General features: G+C 35.7%; 1 protein-coding gene across 2 annotated transcripts in view; it reads right to left on the bottom strand.

The window, feature by feature from the left end:
* Positions 1-24,829, bottom strand: part of SCLT1 (sodium channel and clathrin linker 1) — a 48,278-nt gene that overhangs the window by 16,854 nt on the left and 6,595 nt on the right. For both annotated transcript variants that reach the window (XM_076337234.1, XM_076337235.1), the window contains exons 6-18: positions 24,494-24,626; positions 23,571-23,693; positions 21,468-21,533; positions 18,532-18,602; positions 12,612-12,702; positions 12,348-12,439; positions 10,522-10,699; positions 6,958-7,056; positions 5,245-5,316; positions 4,226-4,300; positions 3,569-3,714; positions 2,460-2,652; positions 891-1,087 (exon numbers count right to left, since the gene is read on the bottom strand). In XM_076337234.1, coding sequence (XP_076193349.1) covers positions 891-1,087; positions 2,460-2,652; positions 3,569-3,714; positions 4,226-4,300; positions 5,245-5,316; positions 6,958-7,056; positions 10,522-10,699; positions 12,348-12,439; positions 12,612-12,702; positions 18,532-18,602; positions 21,468-21,533; positions 23,571-23,693; positions 24,494-24,626 — 1,536 coding nt within the window. The remainder of the gene's footprint in view (positions 1-890; positions 1,088-2,459; positions 2,653-3,568; positions 3,715-4,225; positions 4,301-5,244; positions 5,317-6,957; positions 7,057-10,521; positions 10,700-12,347; positions 12,440-12,611; positions 12,703-18,531; positions 18,603-21,467; positions 21,534-23,570; positions 23,694-24,493; positions 24,627-24,829) is intronic.

Raw genomic sequence — 24,829 nt, 5'->3', positions numbered from 1 at the left:
TATTAACATCCACGTAGAAGCAAACACTATCTATAGCAGTATGCATTTAAAACAAAGATAAGCTTGTAGAATTTATTTCAGACATAACTTGCAAATGGCTAATTTCTCATTGGGATACTTCCTTCTCTACTCACTCATTTCCAATAACGCCACCGTCTTCTCTAAACCAGTCGATGTCTGTCTGTATATAGGCTCACAGGCACCATAGGTGCTTATATTCCCCAGCATCTAGGAATGATATGTAATCTGTGTCTGTTGCGTGAGATGCCCTTGTTATTATGTCCTTTCAAAACCAAAAATATTCTTATATTCTGTGCTGGGAATACAAGTATCAGCTAGTTACCTGGCAACCTGTATGAATTAAGAGAAAAGTAAAGTTTGTATCATATTTTTGCTTAGGGCAATCACACAACTCATTTGTATCCTCATTTATGACAGCAACTGCTCAGCATAGCACATTGGATGTGCGTCCCAATAGGTTTTTTCCAGCTTATTTTAGAAGTCTGGAGACTCACTCCACAACTGATTTTATGGCAACTGTTCTGAATAGCTATAAATATAGAGGTTTTCATAATCCAAAACTAAAATTCTCTAAGTTGAGTGTGCTATATCTTGAAAGAGCAAATTAAAAGTAATATATTCCATTTACTTTTTGCCATTACAAAATTCACACACATCAACAAGCTGCGAAATTTTTACTTCAGCGCTAACTTCACAAGGAGCATCAAAAGTTCTCTTTCGTTAGAACATTCTTTCTTGTTTTGCTGAAAGCATATCATCTAGTCCGGACGGTTTGCTCTTCATGGTTTTTCATCACAGGTCTACTGCCATACACCAAACAGTAACTAAAAATGTAACAGCTACCAGAAGAGGAACAAAAGTGCACTTACTTTAGCTTACTGATCCTGGCTTCTGTAGTTTCAGTAAGATTTTTTGTTTCTTCTTTCCACCGATTTGTTGCTTTTTGCTGAGCTACTAACAGACGTCTAAGTTCAGCAGTAGACTTCTGACTGGTGTCTTCCATTTCCTTAAGTCGAGCTTCGTATCCATGTTCTCTCACAGCATGCTCATGCTCCATTGTGCTTATCTAGAAAAAATACAAATCCAGTACAATCAAGTCTGTTGCTCTTTTTTTTTTTTAACACAACACAAGTTAAATTTATAAACATTTGTTGAAAGCATGTAACATACGATAATTAAACTTGTAATTATATGCTCAAAGAGATACATGTTCCCAAAGCCAATTTAAGCAAATAGTACAACTGACAATAAAGGATAATGAGCTGTGTATGCTTATTTTTGTAAATAATCTTTATCCTTCTCCCTTGTGTTTTCTCCACAGAAACACGTTCTTTCTTTTTCATCTAGCTAAAATGTGTTAGGAGTTTCTTAACTGCGTCTAAAATCTTTTGTACATCAAAGGAAAATGAAAGCAAGCAATAAATCTTATCTGTGACTATAATGGAAGCCTGTCTGATTAAAAACGAGACAGACAAAGATGTGGTATATGCTTTATAACCGCTACCTATCTGTTACAAGAGTCCGAACCTTTGTTTTTAAACTACATTTGGCCAAAGGGTTCTGGAGTTGGAACAAGATTTCCTGTTTAATTTGACTGCTTCCTTTATCTTGTGATGCAAAGTGGAAACCGGATTTGAGATGGTCCCCATTCACAACTTGTAAAACAGCTTGCTGAAGTCTTCTTCATTGCTGCAGATTCTTAGATCCCTTTTCAGTATCTTTACACTCCTGAAGTTAAGAGCAGAGGGGAAAGTACCAGCTTTGTATGTTTAGAAAGCACATCAAGGATCAAAGCTGTTACTCCCTCCAGGAGCCAAAGGTACCACGAATCTGCTGAGGTTACTATTAATTCATTCTCCCACCTCCAGTCTGTTCAGGTGCATTTAATGGAACACATTCAAAAAGAACATCCAGCTTTCAGCTAATTATCTTGTTTGCAACTATTCATATAGAAAAATGTTCTCTGTCCAGAAAATACAGAACCAATGTTTGACACCCACACTATTAAATTATTTATTAATTGCACACTGCTCTGACAACATGGTGGAACACTCTGGACTGAAAGTCATAGAGAGATTCCTAATACATTACAGACAGTAGATAAATGAAGATCTGGAACTGGAATAAGTGAAATCACTTGAAGGAAAATGTTATTATTTAATCTATTCATCTTATAAAAAGCAAAGAACATTTGAGATCTTCTTATCAAGCAGAATTTAATACATAATAAAATACAATTTAATTAGCAGAGATTGAGTTACCCAATAGATTCTGAGCACACACAATGCTACAACAAAGTTACTTTTAAACAGAAACCAGGAAGCATCATTGAAACTTTCTTCCTTAATTTAAACTTTCAATGATTTTCTCTTAGAACTGCTGCCTTATTAAGCAAATATCAGTCTTACGTTAAAATAAAAATAACATACAAACCATACCTTTATTTTAGCTTTTTGTTGAGCCTCTATGGCCAGTTTTCTCAAGCCCTCCATTTCTTTTTGCAATTGTTCATTCTCTTGCTGAAGTTTTAGCCTTTGTTCACTGACAAAGGCACTCTTTTCTCTTTCTGAATCCAGAATGCTTTGCAATTTACAGATAACTTCCTGGCAACGAGATTTCTCTTCCTCTGAGCTGAAACAGAAGAAAAGTCTTGTTGGAACTCAAGAGTTGAACTACCACCACACTAGAGAAAAAAAATATATATTGGGACAGATCTTTGGTCTGACCCAGTACAGCTCCTCCCCTGTTTCTTCCTGAAAGTTTCTATCAGCTCAGCATGTTTAATGGGCTTGGCAGCTAGAACTACCCACAAGTCAGCAAGGAATTTTATCAAGATGATGGAATTCATAAAACCAATCTAATATGGTAGCAGTCTCAGTAAAATGACAACGTGAAACAGAAGATTTTCATTTTTATAACATTTCCAGATTCCCAACTGAGGATTGCTCTGGCGAAGTGACAGGATTTACAATCATCAGAGTACAGAAATGACTGAAACTTCTAGAGAATCCTACACTTTTCATGCTGAAAACAACAACAACCTGGTCTAAAAACTTGTACCATATTGTACTTTTTACCATTGTGTTATTGGAACTGCAATAATGTCTATTAGCTCTGAACACAGACCTGAAATTCAGTATGCTATGTAAACATAGTGTTCTGCATGTACTAGGAGACACCACACTGTAGATGAATTTAAGAAGCAATAAATTCTGCCTGAATATTTCAGAGTAACTTCTCCTACAAACAGTATTTAAAAATGCAGTAAGATTCCAAATAATATACTCCTATTTTCATTTTTTTGTGAAACAACTGCTTGCAGTTCTCGTCCTGTAAAGAAAATCTTTCATTCTATAGCATGTTTTCCCCTTTAATTCTTTTACAGTGATTCATAACTGCCCTTGCTTCAGAATTATGGTATCTTGATAGTATTCCTGCTACTGGTTAAAAAGATGTGACAAAAACCTAACACATAATCAATAATTTGATTAGTCAGAAATAGTTTCCATTGTTTTCCAATCCAATTTCTGTAACATCCGTTACGTACTTCATTTCCAGTTGTTTCAGTTTATTTTGTGTTGTCTGTAGACTTAACTGAAGGTCACCTTTTGTAGTTTCTGCAAGCAAGTATTTCTGATGCAGTTGCTCCAGTTTTCTATGGTCAGATTCATGTCCTCTGTCTTCCCTGTAAATCTGAAGAATACACTTACATGTAAGATCATCTTTACCTTGCACTGGTGGTTGGCTGTGTAGTACTGACAAGGAGGCTTCTCCCCATTGCGTCCTATTTTCCAGTGATTTAAAACAAAACTGAATTTCTATCATTGTTGCTGCTACTTGGAAAAAAATGTTTTCAAAGATCTGGCATTCATTTAGTTTTCTGTCTATTGAACTTAAGTTTAACTGGAATATGTACCAACATTCTTTCTGGTTATGTCAAACATCTCTCCTTTTACTTTTTTACACTTTTCAAAGAACTCTCTTTTTCAAGTTCAGTATTACAGCTTTAAAATGCTTTCTGGATTAAAAAAAACCCCAAACCCACATTAAAACAATTACATGAAAAATTACAATTAAGAAAATCTACTAAAAAAAAGAAAATTAAGGGAACAAAAACCCCATGAGAAATGAGAAAAATCAATGTATCTTCTCCTTCTGAAAAGAGATCTTCAACGTAATGTAAAAATGCATGCAATTGCCTTACCTTTTCAAGTTCTTCTTCCACTGCTCTCTTCTCTCTAATGGCTCGTTCAATTTGACCCTGTTTTTCTCCACATTCCTATTTTAAAAAGTCATTTTTCAATAAATCTAATAAAAAATAACTCAAAATAGAAATTCAAGAAGTGCCAAAGCCAAAACCCAGCCATTGTAAATGTAATTCTTGCTGCTGGTATGTATGCATTTGATTATATTTACCCGCTCATTATTTTCTCTATAGGATCAGTCTCATTCACGATAGACTAAGACATGTAAAATGAAACCTTTTTTAAATAAGTTTAATCCATAAATAGGTGCATATGCACTCTTTTGGGCTCCCACATAATTTGTTACAAGTTCCTGGTTCATTCAAGAACATGATGGTTGTGATGCACAGACTTTTCTTAGACTTTATCAACTTTCATATACTTCATTTCTACATACCCAACTATAGATATGCAATACTCAGCTTTCCATGCTTTATTTATCCCTGAAAGAAATGGGGATACTTAAGAAAAGCCATCACATGGGAAATGTTTTCTAGAGCACAGAATCTCACTGTCAAGATGCTTGTGAACTATGATAAGAACACGCATAACTCAAAGAATAAACTTACACAAAGAAATGCGTGGATTTGCAGAACTGTATTATTTCATGCAGAGGCAGGCAAGATTCTCAGTAAAAGTATGGTATGATGGCATACACATAAGGCAAATCTGCACATTAAAAATGAATTTTCAAAGCAAATATCCTTTACACCTGAATATGAATCTCTGCACTGACTGTTAAGACACTGCACACAGTCGCTTTTGTCAAGTAAGATGAAAGACACTGTATGCTGCATTAATGTCTGGAGACATGCAGGACATAAAGTGCTATACAGTAATAAAGCATAGTCCTAGACGATTATTCATTCATCGTATTTTACTTGACTTTTACCTGAATTCAGTATTTTACTTGATAAACAAAAACTAGAAGTCTCAAATGTTTTGCTATCAAAAATACTTTCATCAGTCAACACCGTACCATCTGAAGGGCTGAAAGTTCTTCTGTTAGTCGAGAAATCTGCACATTATATTGCTTCTTTGCAGAGTCTACCTGTGATCAAAAACAAAGTAAAACTAAAAAATTAATCCCATGACCTATTTTTCCATCCTGTTTTTATATATACGTTGTCTATATGTGGTGCATATATATAAATATGGACATATATAGGACTGCAATAACTGACAAGTCTTACTACATAAATGTTAGAAAGAATGTTTATTATCAATCCATACTACTTTAACTAAAGGTGTTTAGAAAAAAAACACAAGGCCTTACAAAAAGAATAAGCTTTTGGAAAAGCTGCTGTCCATTAGGTCCAAGTTATTTGCAATTTGTAACAGATATTTTTAGATCACATAACAAAAGAAGTATTTGTTAGTACCTGGAGGAACATGACAACTCGTAGTTTAAAATTTTACTTTTTATGCTTTTGATAGATTCACTTTTACTGAGATAATTTCAGAAGAAGAAATAGGACATTTCTAAACTTCTAAATTCTGATGAGTAAATCATTGTCACAACCAAAGTGCTCATCCTAGTTGCTCTTTAGCTCTCACACCTTCTCCAAATCATGTATGACATTCAATATCGCAGTTTTAAGTAATCCATGCAATTGTTGTGATTCTGTCAGGTAACCACCAAACAGAAGGCACAAACCATCTTTATCCTCATTTTAAAGGCTCTGAGGATTTAGGCAGTATATTCCTGAAACCTTTCAAAATGAAAGGATTGGAAAGAAAAAGAATCTTTTCATCCCTATACAGCACATATGCACACTGTGTCACAGTGAAGAAAGTGAAAGGAGGCAAAATCAGTTTGCACCGCTGAAAACTTACAAACAAGATAATTGCTTTACACTGTTGTCCACTTGCAACAAAAGACATTGTCAACACATGCCTTTAACAAGCCTTTATTTCCTCTGGAGTTTGCCTTAAAATAAAGCAAGTCTCTTTGACATGCAGATAATTACTGAGAACCTCCAGGTAGATCAGTCTGCATTTTAACTGCAGGTTGGACACAACATGGAGAAAATTTTGTGACTGGTCTTTTATCAGAAGACCTTCAATTTTTCAGCTGCTCATAATGACAATAACAAAAATCATAAAGGGACAACTTTTTTTTTTTAGTAATTTCTCTACAAAATTCTGATTTCTAAGCGTGCTGTGACATTGAGCCTTTTGATTGTTAGCTGTACTTGATAGAAGAGTCTTACTTGCCTAAATAGGGGAATATTTTTAAGTACGGAGATGCCAAAAAACCAATAGTACAACTGTCAACAGGTCCTATCATCTGAACGTACAGGATAAGCTTCCATCAGCAACTTCCAAGATGAGGCCATGTATCATACATTAAATACCTTGACACCAATACAACACTCAGTCTGTCGACGTGCTACTGAACAGAATCTCTGAAACTGAAGTGCCATTCTTTACATCTTCCCAGTGCAACCAGTGTCTGCACAGACATCAACACTTTTGGTTCTTGAGAGGTTTAAGAATATCATTTAGTTTCAAAGAATCTATGTCTAGATAACAAAGCTGAAGAGTGCGGTACTGTCAGCATGCTGCCTTGCTACCTATATTATCAAAATACCTGTAAGAAAACTGCTCATGATGACCATGCACCATCGATAGCTTTTCATGCTGAGGAAAACCAAAAAAATTCCCATTCTTTCTAAACATCGTAACTTACTGCCTTTCTAATTCTTGCAGCAGTATCTTCTGCGAGTTGAGACATTTCATCTTTCATTTTTTTTATTTCCTCTTCCTTCTGTTTCTCTCCAAAGAGTGCCTAGAAAAAAATAACAACTTGAAACACTACTGATAATATTTCAGTGGTGACATAGTATCTAGCACTGAGAGAAGAAACCACACACAGCCACCTTTTTTCCTTTTTCCTTTGGAGTAGCTGACACCGAGACCCAACAAGAAAACAAGAACAGCGAGAACATTTTGCACTAAATGCACATTCTTGTAAATCAGAACCACACAAAAAGTTCGTGTTAGTAGATGCCTTTTTTTATTGAGACTTATTATTGGGACTTTCAGATTTTGGCTGGGCATGGAATTATACAGAAGAAAGCGTAAGAACTCAGACCAAAAGGCAAGCCTACTCTCCAATGTTCTCATCTGGGGCCAGGATCTGTAATAAAAAATGCCAATGACGCATAGAAAGTTCTCTGTTCCTATTCCATAGGAAACGGAATACCTGTATACACACACACACGTGCTCCTACATATAGCTAAGCGTTTTTTATGGTTGATATCCTAAATTACTCATCTCCCAGAAAACTAAAAGTAAAGGAGTAAAAATTTATAAGCAACTAAGGAATGTGTATGCAGTCCCTTTTGTGGTGGATAACCATGAACCAAACAGCTCTTTAGCATAAAAGAATGGCGAGAATTACAGAAAAAGGCGTAGCAAGGAACCCTTCCTCCGGAGGATGCAAGAAACCTACTGATGTTAAAGTATAATAGGAGATACTGGTCTGAAAAGATTACAAAATATAGAATTCTTGATGGGTGAGATGAAAAATCCTAGGTGGCACATAGAGAATATGTAGATGCATAAAAGCAGAAAGACATAAAGACGTCCCTATTGGATGACATAAATTCAGCCTATAGAAGGTTACTCACTTCAGGCAACATGCCACTTCATTGGTCATACTCTCTTTTACTGCTCCCATTCAATTCAACTTTGTATTTTATTTCTCAAACTACTCTTTTAAAATTCTTCTGATGTCTTTTTGTAAGCTTAGCTTTGTGTGCTTTACAATGTTAACATAACAGAAGCTGCATTATTATGACAGCCTGTTACTCCCACCCCTCAATCTCTTACAGAGCAGGGAGAAAACTCTGTAGCCACAGTTTAAGACACAAAGAGTTAACTGATATGTATATTATGCATTTTTTTATCCTGTTCATTAATAAACTTCCCAGTTTGAAAAATTCAGGATGTTTTAGCCAGAGCAGTAAATTAACAAGTCTGCAACTTCCAGTTAATTCTAAACTGTTCTTAATCTAAACTGTTATTTATAACAAGCCACTTATTTATCTGCAACTGTTCAGTTACTGTTTTAGAGACGCAATTTACATCACAATAATTTTTACTGGGCCACTTCTTTCTGTCAGCTTCGTGTGAGTTCATAGCAAGTGGCATCAAATGATCTGCTGAACTACTTTTGGATGAAAAATGGTGTTCTAACACTGCCCTGATGTACTAATACTTAGCAGACTGGAAATGTGATTTATACTCCTTACCAGTAATTTTCAAATGAAAGAGTGTTTTCTGGTTTTTAAACTCTGAAAAAAAAGATTTTATTTTTACCCTTCATTCTTCGTATTCTCCCCACTACTGGGCTGTAGGGGAATGCTGTTAAGGATCAAAATACCTTACTAAGAAAAAGGAACTGAGAAGTCCAAAGGTGGCCATCGAGAGCTGGAGGATGTAAAACTTCATTTTTCACCCCGTTCTGAACTAGAGCCTAACAGGTAAAGGGAATTGTAGAAGATCAGTTCATAAAGCAAATGAGGTGCAGAAAGTTATGAGGAAATTATGAAAAGGAAAAGATGCCACCGAAGGGTTTCCTAAATGACTATAAATATATGGGAAGAAAGGCTGTAACAAGCTGATAATCCTCTTTTGTATAACAAGAAGAATCACAGACTGCAGTAATGACCAGAACACTAAGCTTTGTCAGTATTTTCATGTAGTCTGGAAGCAGGCCAGAAGGTAGCAGGATCTCTTTAAAGAAGTTAGTTCCCTCTTCTGTCCGAAAAAAGGAGGCAGGTCTGCCTCCTTTGTCACAGAACTGAAATCAGCAAGAGCAAGACTAACTAACATTCCAAAAGTTAAAATGCTAGTTTAGATACTCAGGAGGCTCCTCAAGTTTGAAAATCAACTTCAGACTAAAAGGGAGCGTTTATCTCCTTAACTGCTCAACAGTTCAACATGTTAGCCCAAATAGAACCAATTCTAAGATTCTCCATTTATTCCCACAGACATTAACTAAAACTGGTTTCACTTACTGATGGCTACAGTCATCAGATGTGCATTAAAGTTCTGTCTTGCCAGCAAACACAATTCATTATATTTCTAAAAGCCTGACTCGAACTGAAGCTTAGCATTAAAACACAAAGAACCCATACCAGACAAAAGTTTACCAAGCCCTGTATCCTATCTCCTAAAGGGGCAAACAGCAGATACTTCAGGAAAGTTAAGAACTGGGAAAACGGTGACTATTTTTTTTTGATCAATAGACACGTCAAGATTTGCTGGATTGGACCCTGTATTTTAGGAAGTTTTGGTGGATTGTCCTGTCGTGAATGCGACTGTTTTCATGTCTGTACTTTTGGCATACACATCATCCTATGACAATTTAATCCCATATTGTATATAAAAATTTGTTTTAAGACCTCTCCACATGTCTAGTTTTCTTTGTTGACTCCTCCTGCACTTTCCTAATTCTCCTATGTCTTGCCTGAAATGGGCTGATCAAAACTGCACATGAAGGTGCACTATGTTTAAAGGCATCTTTATTTTTAACTTTCATCCTGAACATTCTATTCACTGTATCAAGTACCACTGAGGACTGCATGAATGTATTCTTAAGAGACATCCACACCATCTCCTAAACCATTTTTTTGACTGGTAAGACTAAGTTCAGCACCCAGTATGGCACATCTGAATTTCTTCTGCCATTTTATAATACACTAATAAATGCCTTTGCAATTTTTTCCGGACTGCAGACCTCACCCACTCATTACTCAGTCACTTTTCCAGATTTCTTCTGAATAATTAAGATCTGAACACAGAACTTATTCTCTTGGTGAACCATGTCCACCATATAACAAAAAAGTTCATTTAGCTTTAGCTCTTCTTTCCTAACCATTAATAAGTTATAAATTCATAACAGGACCTTCCTTTTTATTCTGACAGCCCAATTTGTTTATAAGTATTTGATAAGAAGCTGTCAAAAATTTTTGAAAATTCAAGTTCAGGGACAGCATTATCACTTAGATCACCTTTATCCAGGCACTCAACATATTCTTTGAAATTTATACTGTATGACAAGTCTAAGTAATGTATGGTCATATCACAGTTTGCTATCTTACACGACTAATTTTAGTACAACAGACATAAAAGAAGCTTGGTTGTGTATGCATGTATGCCTGTAAGAATACATCATCAGGCACTTCACAACTGTAAGTGATTAAAGTATTATAATATCGAAAATATCTTCATCCATTGCCTCACCTGACTTTTTTGTAGGTTAGCTTCTTCTAAGAGCTGTATGCAATCTTGGACTTTTTCAACAGCATCATATTTCTCCCTTTCTAGATTAGCATACTTTGTCTGAAGCTCTGTGATTTGTTTCTCCAGTGCTGTTCTTTCTGTCCTCAGCTGTTCAGCGTCTTGGACAGTAACACGTAATCTACAAGACAGTAGTAACTTTACTCATTTAACAGTAAGATGCTTAATTAAGACACTAATTCTTTCAAACTGAACTAATAGGAAGCATTTATTCATAAGTTGCCAAAACTGCATTTCTGGTTTTCTGCTTGTTTTTGGACAGAGTCTTTGAGTTTAATATTCATCGAGTCCTAGAAAGAAACAGAATTAAAGGAGTTAACTCAGATATCTGATCTCAGAAGATCCTTAGAAGAATGTTGCTATCCTGGGATACATTACTGAAAATGTTCTATATTAAACCAGAATAGAACAGCCCCAGAAGGAATAGTTTTCCTCTGTGGAGGAAATGGAATAATTGGATGTGGGCAATGAAGTTGCAGCTATACCATTAGAACAAGAAAACCACTGGTAATTTTACAACAGCTCAGAAATTCTTATTGTTTAATTATGATTGCCAGTATTGGCAGGCATAAGAAAGGGCAAGAGAGTCTCAGAGGTATCCTCAAAAAAAATCTCAGAAAATTCCACAAGTGCTGCTAATTCAATAAAGTGCATGGTTCTCAATATCCATAGTGAGCACTTTGGCAACACTTGGGCTGCCTTTTCAAGCAGCCATGCTTTTTTACTTTCTAACGTGTTTGTAATAAAACATGCAAAGACAACCACTCGATTTTTGCAGAACCAAAAACCTACAGAAAGTAACAAAACTAGCTAATTCCTTAAGACATTCTAAAATAAACTTAAGAGCCTCCACAATCCTTAGGCCAGTGAAATTCACCAAGTAGAGGTAGCCACACAAGTCTATGCAACTCCTCCAGGCAGTACTTGACCACATAGTCACAAGGTTGGTTCCCTAGTAATTATTTGGTTTCTAGAGTTATTGAAGAGTCTGCTAATCATGCTCACAAGGCTGTGACCAAGAAGGGAAGATGAACAGTCACACAATTATTTCACTAAGAAATGTACGAATTCTTCTTAGCTATCAGGTCATTTGACTAATGTTAATAATTCAACAAATGTTAGTGATACTTGAATCAAAATCACTGTGCTCAGCTGAGTGTGATATCCCTGGAAAGTGAAGGGGGGGGGGGAAACCCACACACAAAAGAACCTGGTCTTAGATCTTCCAGTAGATAGTGCTGGAATTAAAGTTCTACTCCTTAGCAGGTATTCAAACTACTTTTGTAACTAGCATTTATTGTTAACGAGTGTGCTTTAACAGTTTTATGAAATAATCTTTTTTGTATAAAGATTGCTGAACTAAGACCTGAAACCAAATGTTCTTTAACACTGAAAGAAAAATCTGTATTCACCTCAAAAACAGCTAGTTTACATAAACATTTTCAAATTTCAGTGTGAATGTTTTTCTTTAGAACTCCACCTAAAGCTAACGAGAGTTGAGTAGCTAGAATTTATGCACTAGAGTGAAAAATATATGCCTCATTTTTTCTCCATTACAGCCAATAAAATCAGGTGGTCTGTTTTATCATTTTAAAAACATTGAAATCAGAAGCTGTTCTGAAAGGTTAGAGAGCAGCCAAGCATAAGATATCTGTATTTTGAGAAAACGGAACTGCTCAGAAACACAAAACCCAGAGGCTGAAAAAAACCGTAATATTTTATCTCACTTGCATGTGTCCCGTTATTAACACCCAATGAGCTATCTTTACCTTGTTTCTAATTGTTTTATACCAGACTGCATTTGCTGCAAGCGTTTGTCAGATGCTGTTTCTCTTTGCTGGGCAGATATCACGTCTTCTTCCTAGAAAGAATATATGTATTATCCAGACATCATCTGAGCTTCCCTGAACAAAATAAAGATATACTAACATAAAACAAGTTAGAGAACAACTTGCGATTAATTTAATGTCAGCATGCAGATAACTAACTAGCCATTCAATTGCAATACAAAATTATTCCCTTCTCTCAATTACCTTTCTCTCCAATTGGCCTTGAAGCTTCTCTGTCAATCTGGTCATTTCATCAACCTTAGCATTTGCTGTCCGCCCATCTATTTTGGCTTGCCTATACAAAGAAAATGGTCTATGAATTACATTTCAATTATTACAGGGGAAAAAACCCAACTCCATTACAACTTTGTTGAAATAGCTGTGAAGGGCAGTCAGATTTCATAATACTGTTCCTACAGGGCAGAAAAGGTTTCCCCCTTCTTCTCCTTCCTACTATGTGGCAGTGAGAGAGGAATACCAAATTCATTAAACAATTGTCCTGTGGAAATTACTTCTTAAAGATAGCTTAACAAGAAGGTGTATGTGCTGATTAAATATTTGGAAGGACTAGGCAATCAAAAACTTTAAGTGATTCAATAACTTAAATATAATTGGCCACACATACTTAATAGAGAAATCTTTTTCAGAATTAGATTTCACTTTTTAAAGCAATTTGACCAGGAATTAAAAAAAAAATAATTAACCACTTCTGAAGAATTTAACTGATGTGCTTTGTAATCTGAAGAGGTTTGATAAGCTGAAACAGAAAAGGAAAAAAAAAAAGGGCTAGTTAATGAATCAGACTTCCTCCTCAGTAGAAAAGCTTATTGAAATGAGCAACCCTCCTACTCTTCTGACTTGGGAACAGAAAGACATACAGAGTCCTTCACCTGGGGTGTAACCCAATTATTCAGGCTGCATATTAGGCTAAATTTAAAGACCAATGATTAAATGTATGATAAAGTTAAAAAAGAGCAAACGTATTAGATAAGCTAATGCAAACTGGAGCACTAATAGCCATGAAAGAAGCCAGAAAACACTTAATACTGCTAAGAATCAACTTCGAGCAGAAATTCCTTACAGAAATAATAATTTTGATTTAATGGCATAAAAGACAAGCATATTATACCTATATGAAAATCTCAAGCAAAATATACATAATCCCAGCAATTCTACAGCAAATATTGAATTTCAGCTTAATTAATCAGAAAAGCTAATTTTGTTATCATTTCTTTAAAAAGCAAAAACAAAGATAAAGACATTATTCCTAGACACATGGTCCTCATTGCAGGTCCAAACCTTTGATCTTACCCCACCTGAATCATGCACCTTTCTCCTACAAAAAGTGCCGTTACGTTTATGAGGACATTAAGTTGCTTCCCCCAAAATATTTAATAATATTTAAAATGTGCTGTAAAACAAAACAAAAACTCAAAACCCAGCATAAGGGAAAAATAAGAAAAATATAAAGAGATCATAAAACTCGGAACATCTTAACTATTAAAAATGCATTTTAATGACCAAATTCAGATTCAGATCAAATTCAGAGGTGTGTTTAAACAGCAACAAATTGATTCTAAAGATGCAGCTTTTATTCTTCACGGTGCAATATATCTTTAACATAATCTTGGCAAGTTATCTCTGTTTAAAAGCTTTACGATTCTGAAATGCAGATACCTGCCCTAACAATGCCAAGTTTCCGTCCTGGCAATGCCAACAGAGCTTCGAAACACTAAAGCACTAATAAATGTTTTAATAAAAATTCTAGCATATAAGTGAAATCTGTTCAAACCTCAATTCTCTACAGAAATACATCAAATATTACATCGTCTCTATGCATGGCAGATTATGACCCTTTAATAGCTAGCATAATAGTACATAAATAGTATGTAAATAGTACAGTGTAACTACATTTTATATTGAGTTTATGTTAACACTGATGAGAAGCAATGACTCAGTTCTCAAACACTTCTTGGGGAGTTTCTGCCCAAATTTCAATTTTTTATTTTGGGTAAGGTCAGCTTCTGACCTAAAGAATAAAAGCTAATATCATCCTGAAAATAACTTCCAGCAGAACTCTTAATTTTGTCTTCTTTTTCCCAGACTACTTGCCAAAACTTAATCTGGGAGTCTTCCTTCAGGCACGCGTACTGGTGATGTACGATGACAATACGTCAGGAGCATGTTTAAAGTGTTTTATATCTACATGTGTCAGATTGTATACTTTGCTACATATTAATCTTAAAATACCTAAAACTTATCAACACATATTTGTAAGTTTAGCAATATCAAAAGCTCCAAAATTGCACTCAATCTAGGCCATACAAACCTAAATCAAAGCTAAATTCTCTTACATGTAAGTTGTTTTTTTTCTTACTTTTCCTCTCCAGACTTGTTACTCTATCACCATAAATCAATGTAAGTCTATTAAAAACATCCAAAAGGATTAGAATTGTCTGCAATATATGCTATATAATCCATGCAAACTACACCTATGTAATTTCATGTCAGAGAAACAACTGGTGAAAATATTCCAGACTTCTTGAGAATCACTGCAGCACTTACTTTAGAGCTAACCAGAGCTGCTGTCATTAGCTTTGTGAGTGTAACATAGTACTGTTTTTAGGGCTGCAAGAACTTTAGCTGATCTGAGAGGAACGTGAGTGTAATCAGTGCCCGTAATTAGAGATGCAAAATTCCTCCGAGAGCCTCTTTGCCCAAAACTGAGAACGCTACAGGGAGAGTAAAATGACAAAGGTTGCTCATGACCATCGCCAGCCAGATTAAACAGTTACGAAGAGACTTCTGAGAAGACGACAGCTTGAAAGGAAGCATGAAAACTTGTGATTGTAGGTGACAAACCTTACAGTGACAGCCCAGCAGTGAAGCTGTGTTTGACCCTGCCAGGAGTCACCCCATGGGCATTGCCACCTTCTCCCATGCCTGAGAGCAGCCACTCCACCAGACCGCAGGAGTAGCCTGCCCCCAGCCCAGGGTGAAATAAATGGGGATCAACCTATCAGGTGTGTGTATGGGAACTCAAGGGGTGCTTTCTCAGCAGGGCACAACTAGCAGACGTCAGGAAGCAGCACAAGTACGCTTAAAGCTGGAGCACCCGCACCTGCAGCAGGAGGGGCGTGCAGATGGGGGGAAACACGTACTTCCCAAAAAGGGAGTATCTGTGCACATACTTTTAACCCATGCTTCCTGTGAGAGAGGGTGTGTGTACCTATATAAGAGCAAGCGAGATAGAGTGTGTGAGATCAGTACTTCATGGGATCAATTACAGAAAGCTGTTTATAGATTTGTGTTTGTTAATATATTGCAAATGCCTAGTATCATGGTTTATCCGTTATATTATTAATATCGACCATTAACATATAGGCCACTGATTGTCCATTTATTGATTAATGGCATGCAGTTAACTGCTTTGATTGCCTTAAGCCACACGTTGAGCAGTCTTGCCCAGCTAGAACATATTAAATCAGAAATCTAGTGTTCTGAAATGAGAAGGAAGATGACTACTCCAGCCCTATGGATACTTAGATGGAAGTCTAAATTCACTCACCATTTCACTATTTACAAAACAGCAACTAATCAAAAATATGCATATATGTATTTGGGCACGTGTGAGTAAAAGTTCAGAGCAAGATGATCCACTAGCTTTCAGTCAGTCCCAGGGACTTCTACCTTTTAATGTACCTTCTTCCTGAAGCAGTAGTTTAAGCAGAAAACATGCACATCCATGCTCATTGCCATATAGAGTTATATAGATCCTTGTGTGTGTGCATGGCTATGAAACAAAAAGTTTGGCCATTTTGGTTGTCACGCCATATTCTAAACTATTTGATCAAAGAATTTCATTAACTCCAAGGATCAAGCCTAAAAAGGAGTTTCCTTTTAAAAAATGAAATAAAGATGAGACCAAAGGAAATCATGACATCTGTAATTTTGACAAAAACACTCAACTGGCTGCTCAACCACAGCCCGAATGATTTTAAGTTGGGTTTTTTTGTTTGTTTGTTTTTTTTAAATCAAAACCACTGATAGTGCTAGAAATGCAATAATAAACTGAATGTTGATAGCATTTATTGAATGTCCAGAACAGGTTCAGTTAATGCTAACTGCTTTCATACCCACTTATTACATGAATTGATATAAGCATGTCAATGCAAGACCAAAGATTTATAGGTGAATGATATATCAAAACAGTAATTCAATACTAATACCCTCTGCAAGGGAAGAAATTCCAAAAAAGTAGGGATATGAAAATGTTGTTCTTTCCCTTTTAAGAATCAAATAGTAGCATGCACAAGCAAATTGCAAGTGATGACTGAGTTTGGAAATACTTTATTTTAGCAAATACCCTGAATACCACCTTAATCTTTGATTGCTTGTCACAACATTTTCCTTCTCCAAAACACACTATTTTTGGAAATAGTTTTTCCATGGAAAAATCTTGGCTAATAAAAATGAGAGGTGCTAACACGTCCCCCTCAAAAACACATCCTCAGTGATTGAGGTAACTTGGCATTTGTAAGCAGGTTCTGGTCCTAAATTTATTGTACAAAGGAAATGTAAAAATAAACATTGTTTAAAACAAATAAAATTCTTCTGGTAAGTAAACCATAACATACCAAGCAGGGGGTGAAAGCTTAATACTAGAAGCAGCTAATTTTTATTGCTCTAACAGCAAGAAAGTTTGGATACAACCAATCTTGAAAAAAAGACCAATTTTTAAATTGGTTAATAAATACTCAACAATGACCAATATTCAACACTAATGAATCTGTTCATTCACTATAAACCTGTTATGTTTTACTGTGGGTATTGTGACACAGTAACTTTAATATCTACGAATAGTACAACTAGACTCATTAAACAGATGCTGAAATTTGTATAACACCCAATCTTTACAGTGATAAGCACTTAGCATTACAACAGATAGCAATTGCTCTTCATGTAATATTTTGTATGAGTTTGGAAGAGAGGAGAGGGAACGTCTGATGCAGCCATTCTTTCTTGGAGGGATAAAAATCAGTATCAGCCGGTGTTCAGCCAACCTAGATTTCTAAATACCAGCATTACCTGCAAAAGCTGCATACAAAATTGAGTGCATGAACACATGTGCATGCACAAACACACAGCCATCTTTAACTGTGTACATAAAAATAGAAATTATTTTTACCACTTTTGGGGTGACATTCTTTAAAATCAAAAGATAAAACTAACTAAAACATCATAGCGGTCCAACCATATTAAATATTTTAATCACAATATCAAAGGAAATTACAATCACTAAAAATCAAAGGCAAATTTAATAATGAAACCAAAATTTAAGTACATTATAAGTTGTAAGCTTATAATCTTAAAAGTTTATTTAAAAAAGCTTATTCAAAGCTTTAGGTAATGCTATAAAAAAAAAAATCACTGGTTGATAATGAATCCATTTCTTTTTTATCATCAGTCCACAAATCCACTGTTTACTAAATTAAACTTTAGTTCGACCTCAACCATCACTAATTAAAAGAGTTAACAGATACAGTAAACTGGCATTGAACAGACTATGGCTGTAAATACAAATAATCATGAAATTGTGTCGCAGGCATTTTTCTCATTTTCCTTAACATACTTCAGGAATATAATTAATGCCTCTCTTACCTCTAACTTCCAAAGAGCCTATGGTTTAGAGCTCTTTATTGAGAAACATTGAATGGAAATTTTATTAAAAACATTAAAACTTGAAACTACTTTGAACATTCAAATTTCAGAACTGTAATGAGTAATTATGTAACTGGAATTTGAGCAAATTGTATTCTAATGAAAACCTATCTTCAGAGTGAATTTTGTTGTGATACTGACACTTTGTTCCTTTTAAATCAAAGGTCAAATGCTGAATATTTCAGGAAACAGCTGAACCAAAGAACGCTAACTGGAAATATGCTACCCTAACACTAATGATGCACACATTTGTAACAAACTTAAGAGGAATTAACTGAAACCATTGTAACTATCACTACTATCAAGTCAGTTTGCAGTACAAACAAGGCCCATGATACAGCAGCAGGTTAGAAAAAGCTATAGAAAAGATATTCAATAATTTTTTAAATTGCCTGGTTTATACCTGAGTTGTTTTCGTAGCTGCTCTAGTTCCACATTTTGTTCTGTTACAGTTTTCAGAAACTGTTGATTACTCTGCAAAATAAGGAGATATTTGTAACATGTTCCTTATTGTATTGATAATGTTATATATTCAGAATTGTTATAGGACATTTCTACAGAATGTAATACCACAAAAATAGCCAGTAAGGTCTATTTAACACTGTTGCTGGTCTCCAAGTGCCAAGGTTTACCTAGAGTATTTTAGAAAGGCAAATGCAGAGTGATGTTATCCAATCCTCCCCCCTTCTTTCCCCATATTTTGGTAGTGTAAGAACTCCCTGAGATGAGAATTGTAATAGTTCAGACCTACCATCTGCATTCCCATCTAGTTTAGGTGTCTAGACTACCTTGCCACAATGAGTACCACAGTAGATCACATACTGCTGGAAAGAATTCCTTTGAGAGACAAGAAACAATGATCAATTGCTCCTCCTTCATTTTTTCTATGCCAGCCTGGAGGTGTCATTCTCCTTTAACTGCCTTCTCATTTGAGAAACATTTCATATTTTTGTTACCCTACTAGCCTTTTCTAGATCTTACATATACATATCTCTTACACTGAGATATAAGAGATGACCACAACTGCAGGCAGCATTCAAGATGCTACTGTACCATGGGCTTAAGCACAACATTTAGACTAGATATAAGGAAGAAATTTTTCACGATGAGGGTGATGAAGCACTGGCACAGGTTGCCCAGAGAGGTGGTGGATGCTCCATCCCTGGAAACATTCAAGGTCAGGTTGGATGGGGCTCTGAGCAACCTGATCTAGTTGAAGATGTCCCTGCCCATGGCAGGGGGGTTGGACTAGATGACCTTTAGAGGTCCCGTCCAACCCAAACTATTCTATGATTCTATATACTTGTTTTCCCCCTCTCCTAATAATTGCTAACATTGTTCTTGCTTTTCTGACTGTTGCCAAGAATTGTTTTCAGACGCTTCCTACTTCTACAATACCTATTCTGAGTGGTAACAGTTAATTTCAAGACCATCATAGAGAACCCGAAATGAAAGCTCCCTCTTGCCCACATGCATTATTTTGCTTTTATTAATACCAATGAAACATCAGATAAAATTCACTCAGATATTCAACATCATGAGATCTTTCTGCAAACTTCCACACTTTACTTCAGTTTTCACTACCCTAAACAGTTTAACATCAGTGGTGAACACTGTTGCCTCAATACTGAATCTCATTTGCAGAACATTTATAAATATGCTGAACAACTCTAACTTGAGCACATCTAGGAAACACAGCTGTTTCACCACAATAAAAAACTGACTAATTACTCTGTCTCTTCACTTCCTATTTTTCAGTTTGTTAGTTCAAGAAAGGGCATGCTTCTTTATCCCATGACATCCTTATGCCTTTGGTAATAGACCTTGCCAAACGTTTTTTGGATAACGCAAACAAATGGATTACCTTTATCTTAACATCATCCGTTTCATCTCTTTCAAAGTGTTCACATATTTCACTCTCCTCTCCACATCATCTCTTTCCAATTTTATGATTTTAAGCATTCAGTGATTCTATTTCTTTGAGGTACCTACTACTGATTTGCTTGTAACAGCAGATCAAACAGTCTGTAACTTCCAAATCCTTAGCAAAACTGCTTTAAAAGCTCATCATTGTACTTGCTTGAGATCGTTTTCAGACAGCAACCTCCCAGTACCTCTAAAGTATCTATCCACAGAGAATAGTTAATTTTGAGACCATCAATGACTACATAAGGCAAAAGTTCCTCTCCAAGTCCGTTATTTTGCTTTTATTAATACTAATGAAATAGCTTGTAAACAGGACAACTGCTTGCAAGATATGATTCTGTAGTAATCTGCAATATACTACTCAACAGTGGTAACAGCTTGACTGGTGTACTGTTTCCAGCACCACAGTTCAAGAATGATGGCACAACTGGAAAGAATTTAAAGGTGAGCAAGAAGAATGATTAGACATCTTAAAAACACAGTCAAAGAACATTTAGAGACTTGACTTGCTTTGAACAGAATACAAAAAGTGAGGAAAGGGAAAATATGGCAATATAAAAGTTTTCAATAACAGGCACTGTGACAAAGAACGTAGAAATTTTTCCTTCGTACCGACAATATTTCACAGCAAAGAAACAGGCTTGTATTTTAACAATAGGTCAAATGTGAGGGGAAAAAAGGTTCCAGTGATAAAGACAGAAAAGAGTAGACTGCCTAGAGTAGGTTAGGAGTCTTTCTGCACTGCCAGTATCCAAGACAAACATTAATCAAAAATCACACAGGAATCATGTCTTTCAGAGAAGCAGCTACTCAGCCAGAAACTTCACCAAGTCTTTGACTTCAATTTTTCCACCATATTAAAATTGTTTGCCAATCCCGGAAGTCCTAGGCTAAAGCTTAGAGACTAAGAAATCTCACAATCTAAGGATACGGATGAAGCACTAGAAGATGATTAGAGCTCAGAAAAAAACCTGAAAAGGTCAACGACAGACACTGAAGCCAGCAGTGCCAAACTGGGAATCGATAAAACATGTGGCAGAGCTAGCCGACATAAGAGGTCATCATTTAAATAAATTTTTCCTTTGTGAAGATGGTTTTGAATGTGTGACTGAAGTACACTCACCACATACTAAAATTCTGAGCGTAAGCCTACCACTGACTTCTTGAAGAAAGCTCACATAATTTTAAGAGCTAGCCTCTCAACCGCCCCAACCTGGTGTTTGGAGTTCAGGAAAGAAGCCGTTACTACTTGATTTTTGACTGGTCCCTAGAGAAGTTTGCAAATCTGAGTGGCACAAATTCTTTTCCAATCAGGTATGTATGAAGGACTTTTTGTTTTTCTTTTATACTTTGAGGTTCTAGTAGGAAAAAAACCATAATTTACTAGGTCACTGTTCAGAAGGTTTTACTTACCAACTCTATTTTCTCATTGGCTATATGCAGTTGCCGAGTCAACTGTTGAAAGCCAGTCAGCTGATCCTAAAAAAAGAATTCGGAGCTTCTTATAATCATTATCATCATAAAGGGTGTATAATTAGAGAGTTTCATAGTCAACGGAAAACATTTTCAAGAAAATTTATACATGTTGCAGGAAATTCTATATGCCTTTGTAGATTTTAATTAGATTGCTTTTAGCTGTTGACCTAGTAATCTAGCAAATTAGATCTACCACTGAAAAACGTATCTGAATGTCACTCAGTTACAAATTGCCTCCTTCCAAAACTCATACACACTTACTATCAAAATATGAAAGCATACATGAGTAGTGCCTTTAAAGAGCCACACAGACTATGATGCTACTACAAGCATTTTTGCTAAGCATGGTAGCAGACATGTACCCCTTAATTAAAAAATGCCTGTATGGACATGTTTAATTTGCTCTTTGCCATATAGGATGTCTTGCATCCACACAAAAAATTGTCTGATTCAACTCTTGAGTCCCTGAACACACACTCTGTCCTCCTAGGAAAACTAGTATAACACACACACACAAAAAAAAAAAAAAAAAAAAAATCATCTGCAGCATGCCAAATGTCTTCAGAGCACAGAGAGGACAAGTCCCTGACCTGGAATACCTACTAGTTGTGCTGTGTTTAACAGCCTCAAGGCCAAGTATATGCCAGAAACCTATTCCAACAACTCCCTTATTTACTATGTCCAACCCTTACAATGATGTCCTCTTTCATCTTTGTCTTCTGTCAATTCTAATTCTAGTTGGTCTTACCTATTCCTATTTACCTCTGATAGCTATTTTCTACTCCTCCATTAAAAGCAAAACCTAAAATAAAAAAGTTTATTTAACTGAAAAGTCTTTTTCTGTGGGAGACCACTAGCATTTAAGAACAAAAGGCAGCTCAACCTCCTTCTTGTTACAACGGCATTAAAATCCACCAAGAATTTAGTTGCCAATGAAAAGTGGAAACTGACAGCTCTAAACCCTCCAACAGCTACCAATGACTCTGTATGCTTTACTATGTGTATGTTATCAGTAACTGACAATGCAACACAAGAGATAATCTAATAGAAGGAACAGGAGCAAAAAGTTGGAACTACACATAGTTATGAGGATTCCCTTATCTATTACTTGAAATAATTATGAAACTTGACAAGAGCACAATAGCTGTACATATATTTTTCCTGTTTCTCGGAAAAGAGCATATTTCTGAGGTGGACTTAATACCACAAAAGAACAAAAATCAGTAAAAAAAATCTGTTATATAGGTGAGCTGTAACTGTGCCCACAAGTCTAGTGCACTTGAAAATGGAAAGCACGTGTTAAAAATATGTAGCATCTCTTTACAGACCTAGAAATATCTGTAGCGAGGTACATACAGGCATGAAGTTTCTATTAGTTCTTCATACACTGAGCACCTTTATATAGCTCATCAGAGCAAAACAGCTTCTTTTCTGAACTAAGATTTCCTGAAAGGCCTTCCCCAGAAACAGCAGAAGAGAAACAGGCTGCTAAACACAAGCTAGCATTAGAAGAGTACTGGTGTATCTTTCATCTGTTTACACATGCTTCTCTACTGAATGACAACAGGAAATGGAGATGACTTTTCCCACTATCCCACTGTGACCTTACAGACAAAATTCAGGATTCAAACATAGAGGAAAACATGAAAGACTTCCACCTTAGAATTCAGAAACCTTTAGCAGCTTTTTCAGATTTTGAACTCTACTGAAGATTTCCAACCATGCAATTCAAACACGATTATTTAGATGCACATGCATATCTTCTGCACATATACATATGTATGCACTAAGACTCAGACTCAGTGCGTTCCCCAAGTTCCTGCCCACTTATTTGAAATAAAGAACTTTTCCAATCGTAACAGTGCATTTAGTTGATGAATCAGTGACCTCATCTGACCACTCAACTTTAGATGACTATTATGGAAAATAATTAACAGTACTGGTAGAATTCCCCCACTTCAGTTTGACGACACACAGACCCAGAATCTCTACAGTACAGAAATACATTCCAAAATTAACAAAAATATAAAAGAAAATTACTTTCTGCTTTTGCCTTTCAGCCACATGAATCTGCGTTTCAGTCATACGTTCCTGGTACTGCCGCTGGAGTCGATCATGCTCCTGTAGTACAGTCTGCCAGAGCTCTATTGCATGTTCTTTTTCCTACGTTACAAAACAATGATTTGTATAAAAGTTTCTATTATAGCACATTTACCTTCATCTATCATTCTCTAAAAAGAGAAGTCTTAACTTCTATTTTGAAGAAATGCCATTTTCTGTACTTTTCTCTGCACACATTACAACTACACAGACAAAATACCAAATTCAGACGCAGAAGAACAGATGCTTACAACTTCAAATTCCACCTACAAGTGAACTGCAAGTTTTCCAGATTTTTTTTATAGCTCAAACTTTTACAGGTATTTACCGTAAGCCTACAGTAAATATAATATTCAAATACCAAAATTCAGCTGTCAATTTAACTTCAACTTAATCATATGCAGCAGGATTGATACATCATTGTAATAAGCTCAAAAAATTTTCCTTATCTTTTCACATTTAAATATTATTTTCTATATCCCACATATACTTGCCTCCTTATACCACATTATAATGTTTTTGATTAAAATGACAAGCTACTACAAAAACTTGACTTGAACAAAGTATTTCATTAATTTCCTGGTCAGGAATTCAAGATAAAGATCAAGTCAACTAGGTAAAATTACAGGCACAAATCAATATTAAAAACTTCCTATATGAATCTAGGAGAGAAGTTCCTTCAGGTTTTTAAGTTGAAAGTATAAGTACTTGTTTCTTTAGCTACAGAAAGTCTAAAGGGCCTCAAAACAGTCTCAAGGAACTCTGAACAAATGAATTCTGAATGAAAAAATAAAACAGCTTCCCCTCATCTGCCAAGGCACAACAAGAGAAATAAAACAGCACAAATGTTTCATCTCACATACTTGATTCGTCAGTTGTAGTTGTTCTTGAAGGTTTCTCACTATTCCTTCATCTGCAGGAATATCAGTTCCTAGAGGCACGAAAGGAAGAGCCTCCAGTTGCTTCTCAAGAGCCTCTTTCAACTCTGCATGCAGTCTGAAATTCAAAGAACTAAGTTTAGCAAAGTATTTCTTTAACAGGGATTTTTTTAACAACTGAAGTATACTGTACCTTCAATCTGCATGTACTATTTACTTCTAATTCATATTTAAATCTATTATGTTCTATAAACACAATAGTTTGAAAAAGTTTTATATCTAGTTCTTTTAGAGATATGGTTAAACCTCCTAAACCTGGTG

The sequence above is a fragment of the Aptenodytes patagonicus genome, chromosome 4, assembly GCF_965638725.1.
Source record: "Aptenodytes patagonicus chromosome 4, bAptPat1.pri.cur, whole genome shotgun sequence".
Taxonomy (NCBI): domain Eukaryota; kingdom Metazoa; phylum Chordata; class Aves; order Sphenisciformes; family Spheniscidae; genus Aptenodytes; species Aptenodytes patagonicus.
The sequence above is the reverse complement of the archived record's forward strand: the minus strand, read 5'-3'. Positions and strand labels throughout refer to the sequence as shown.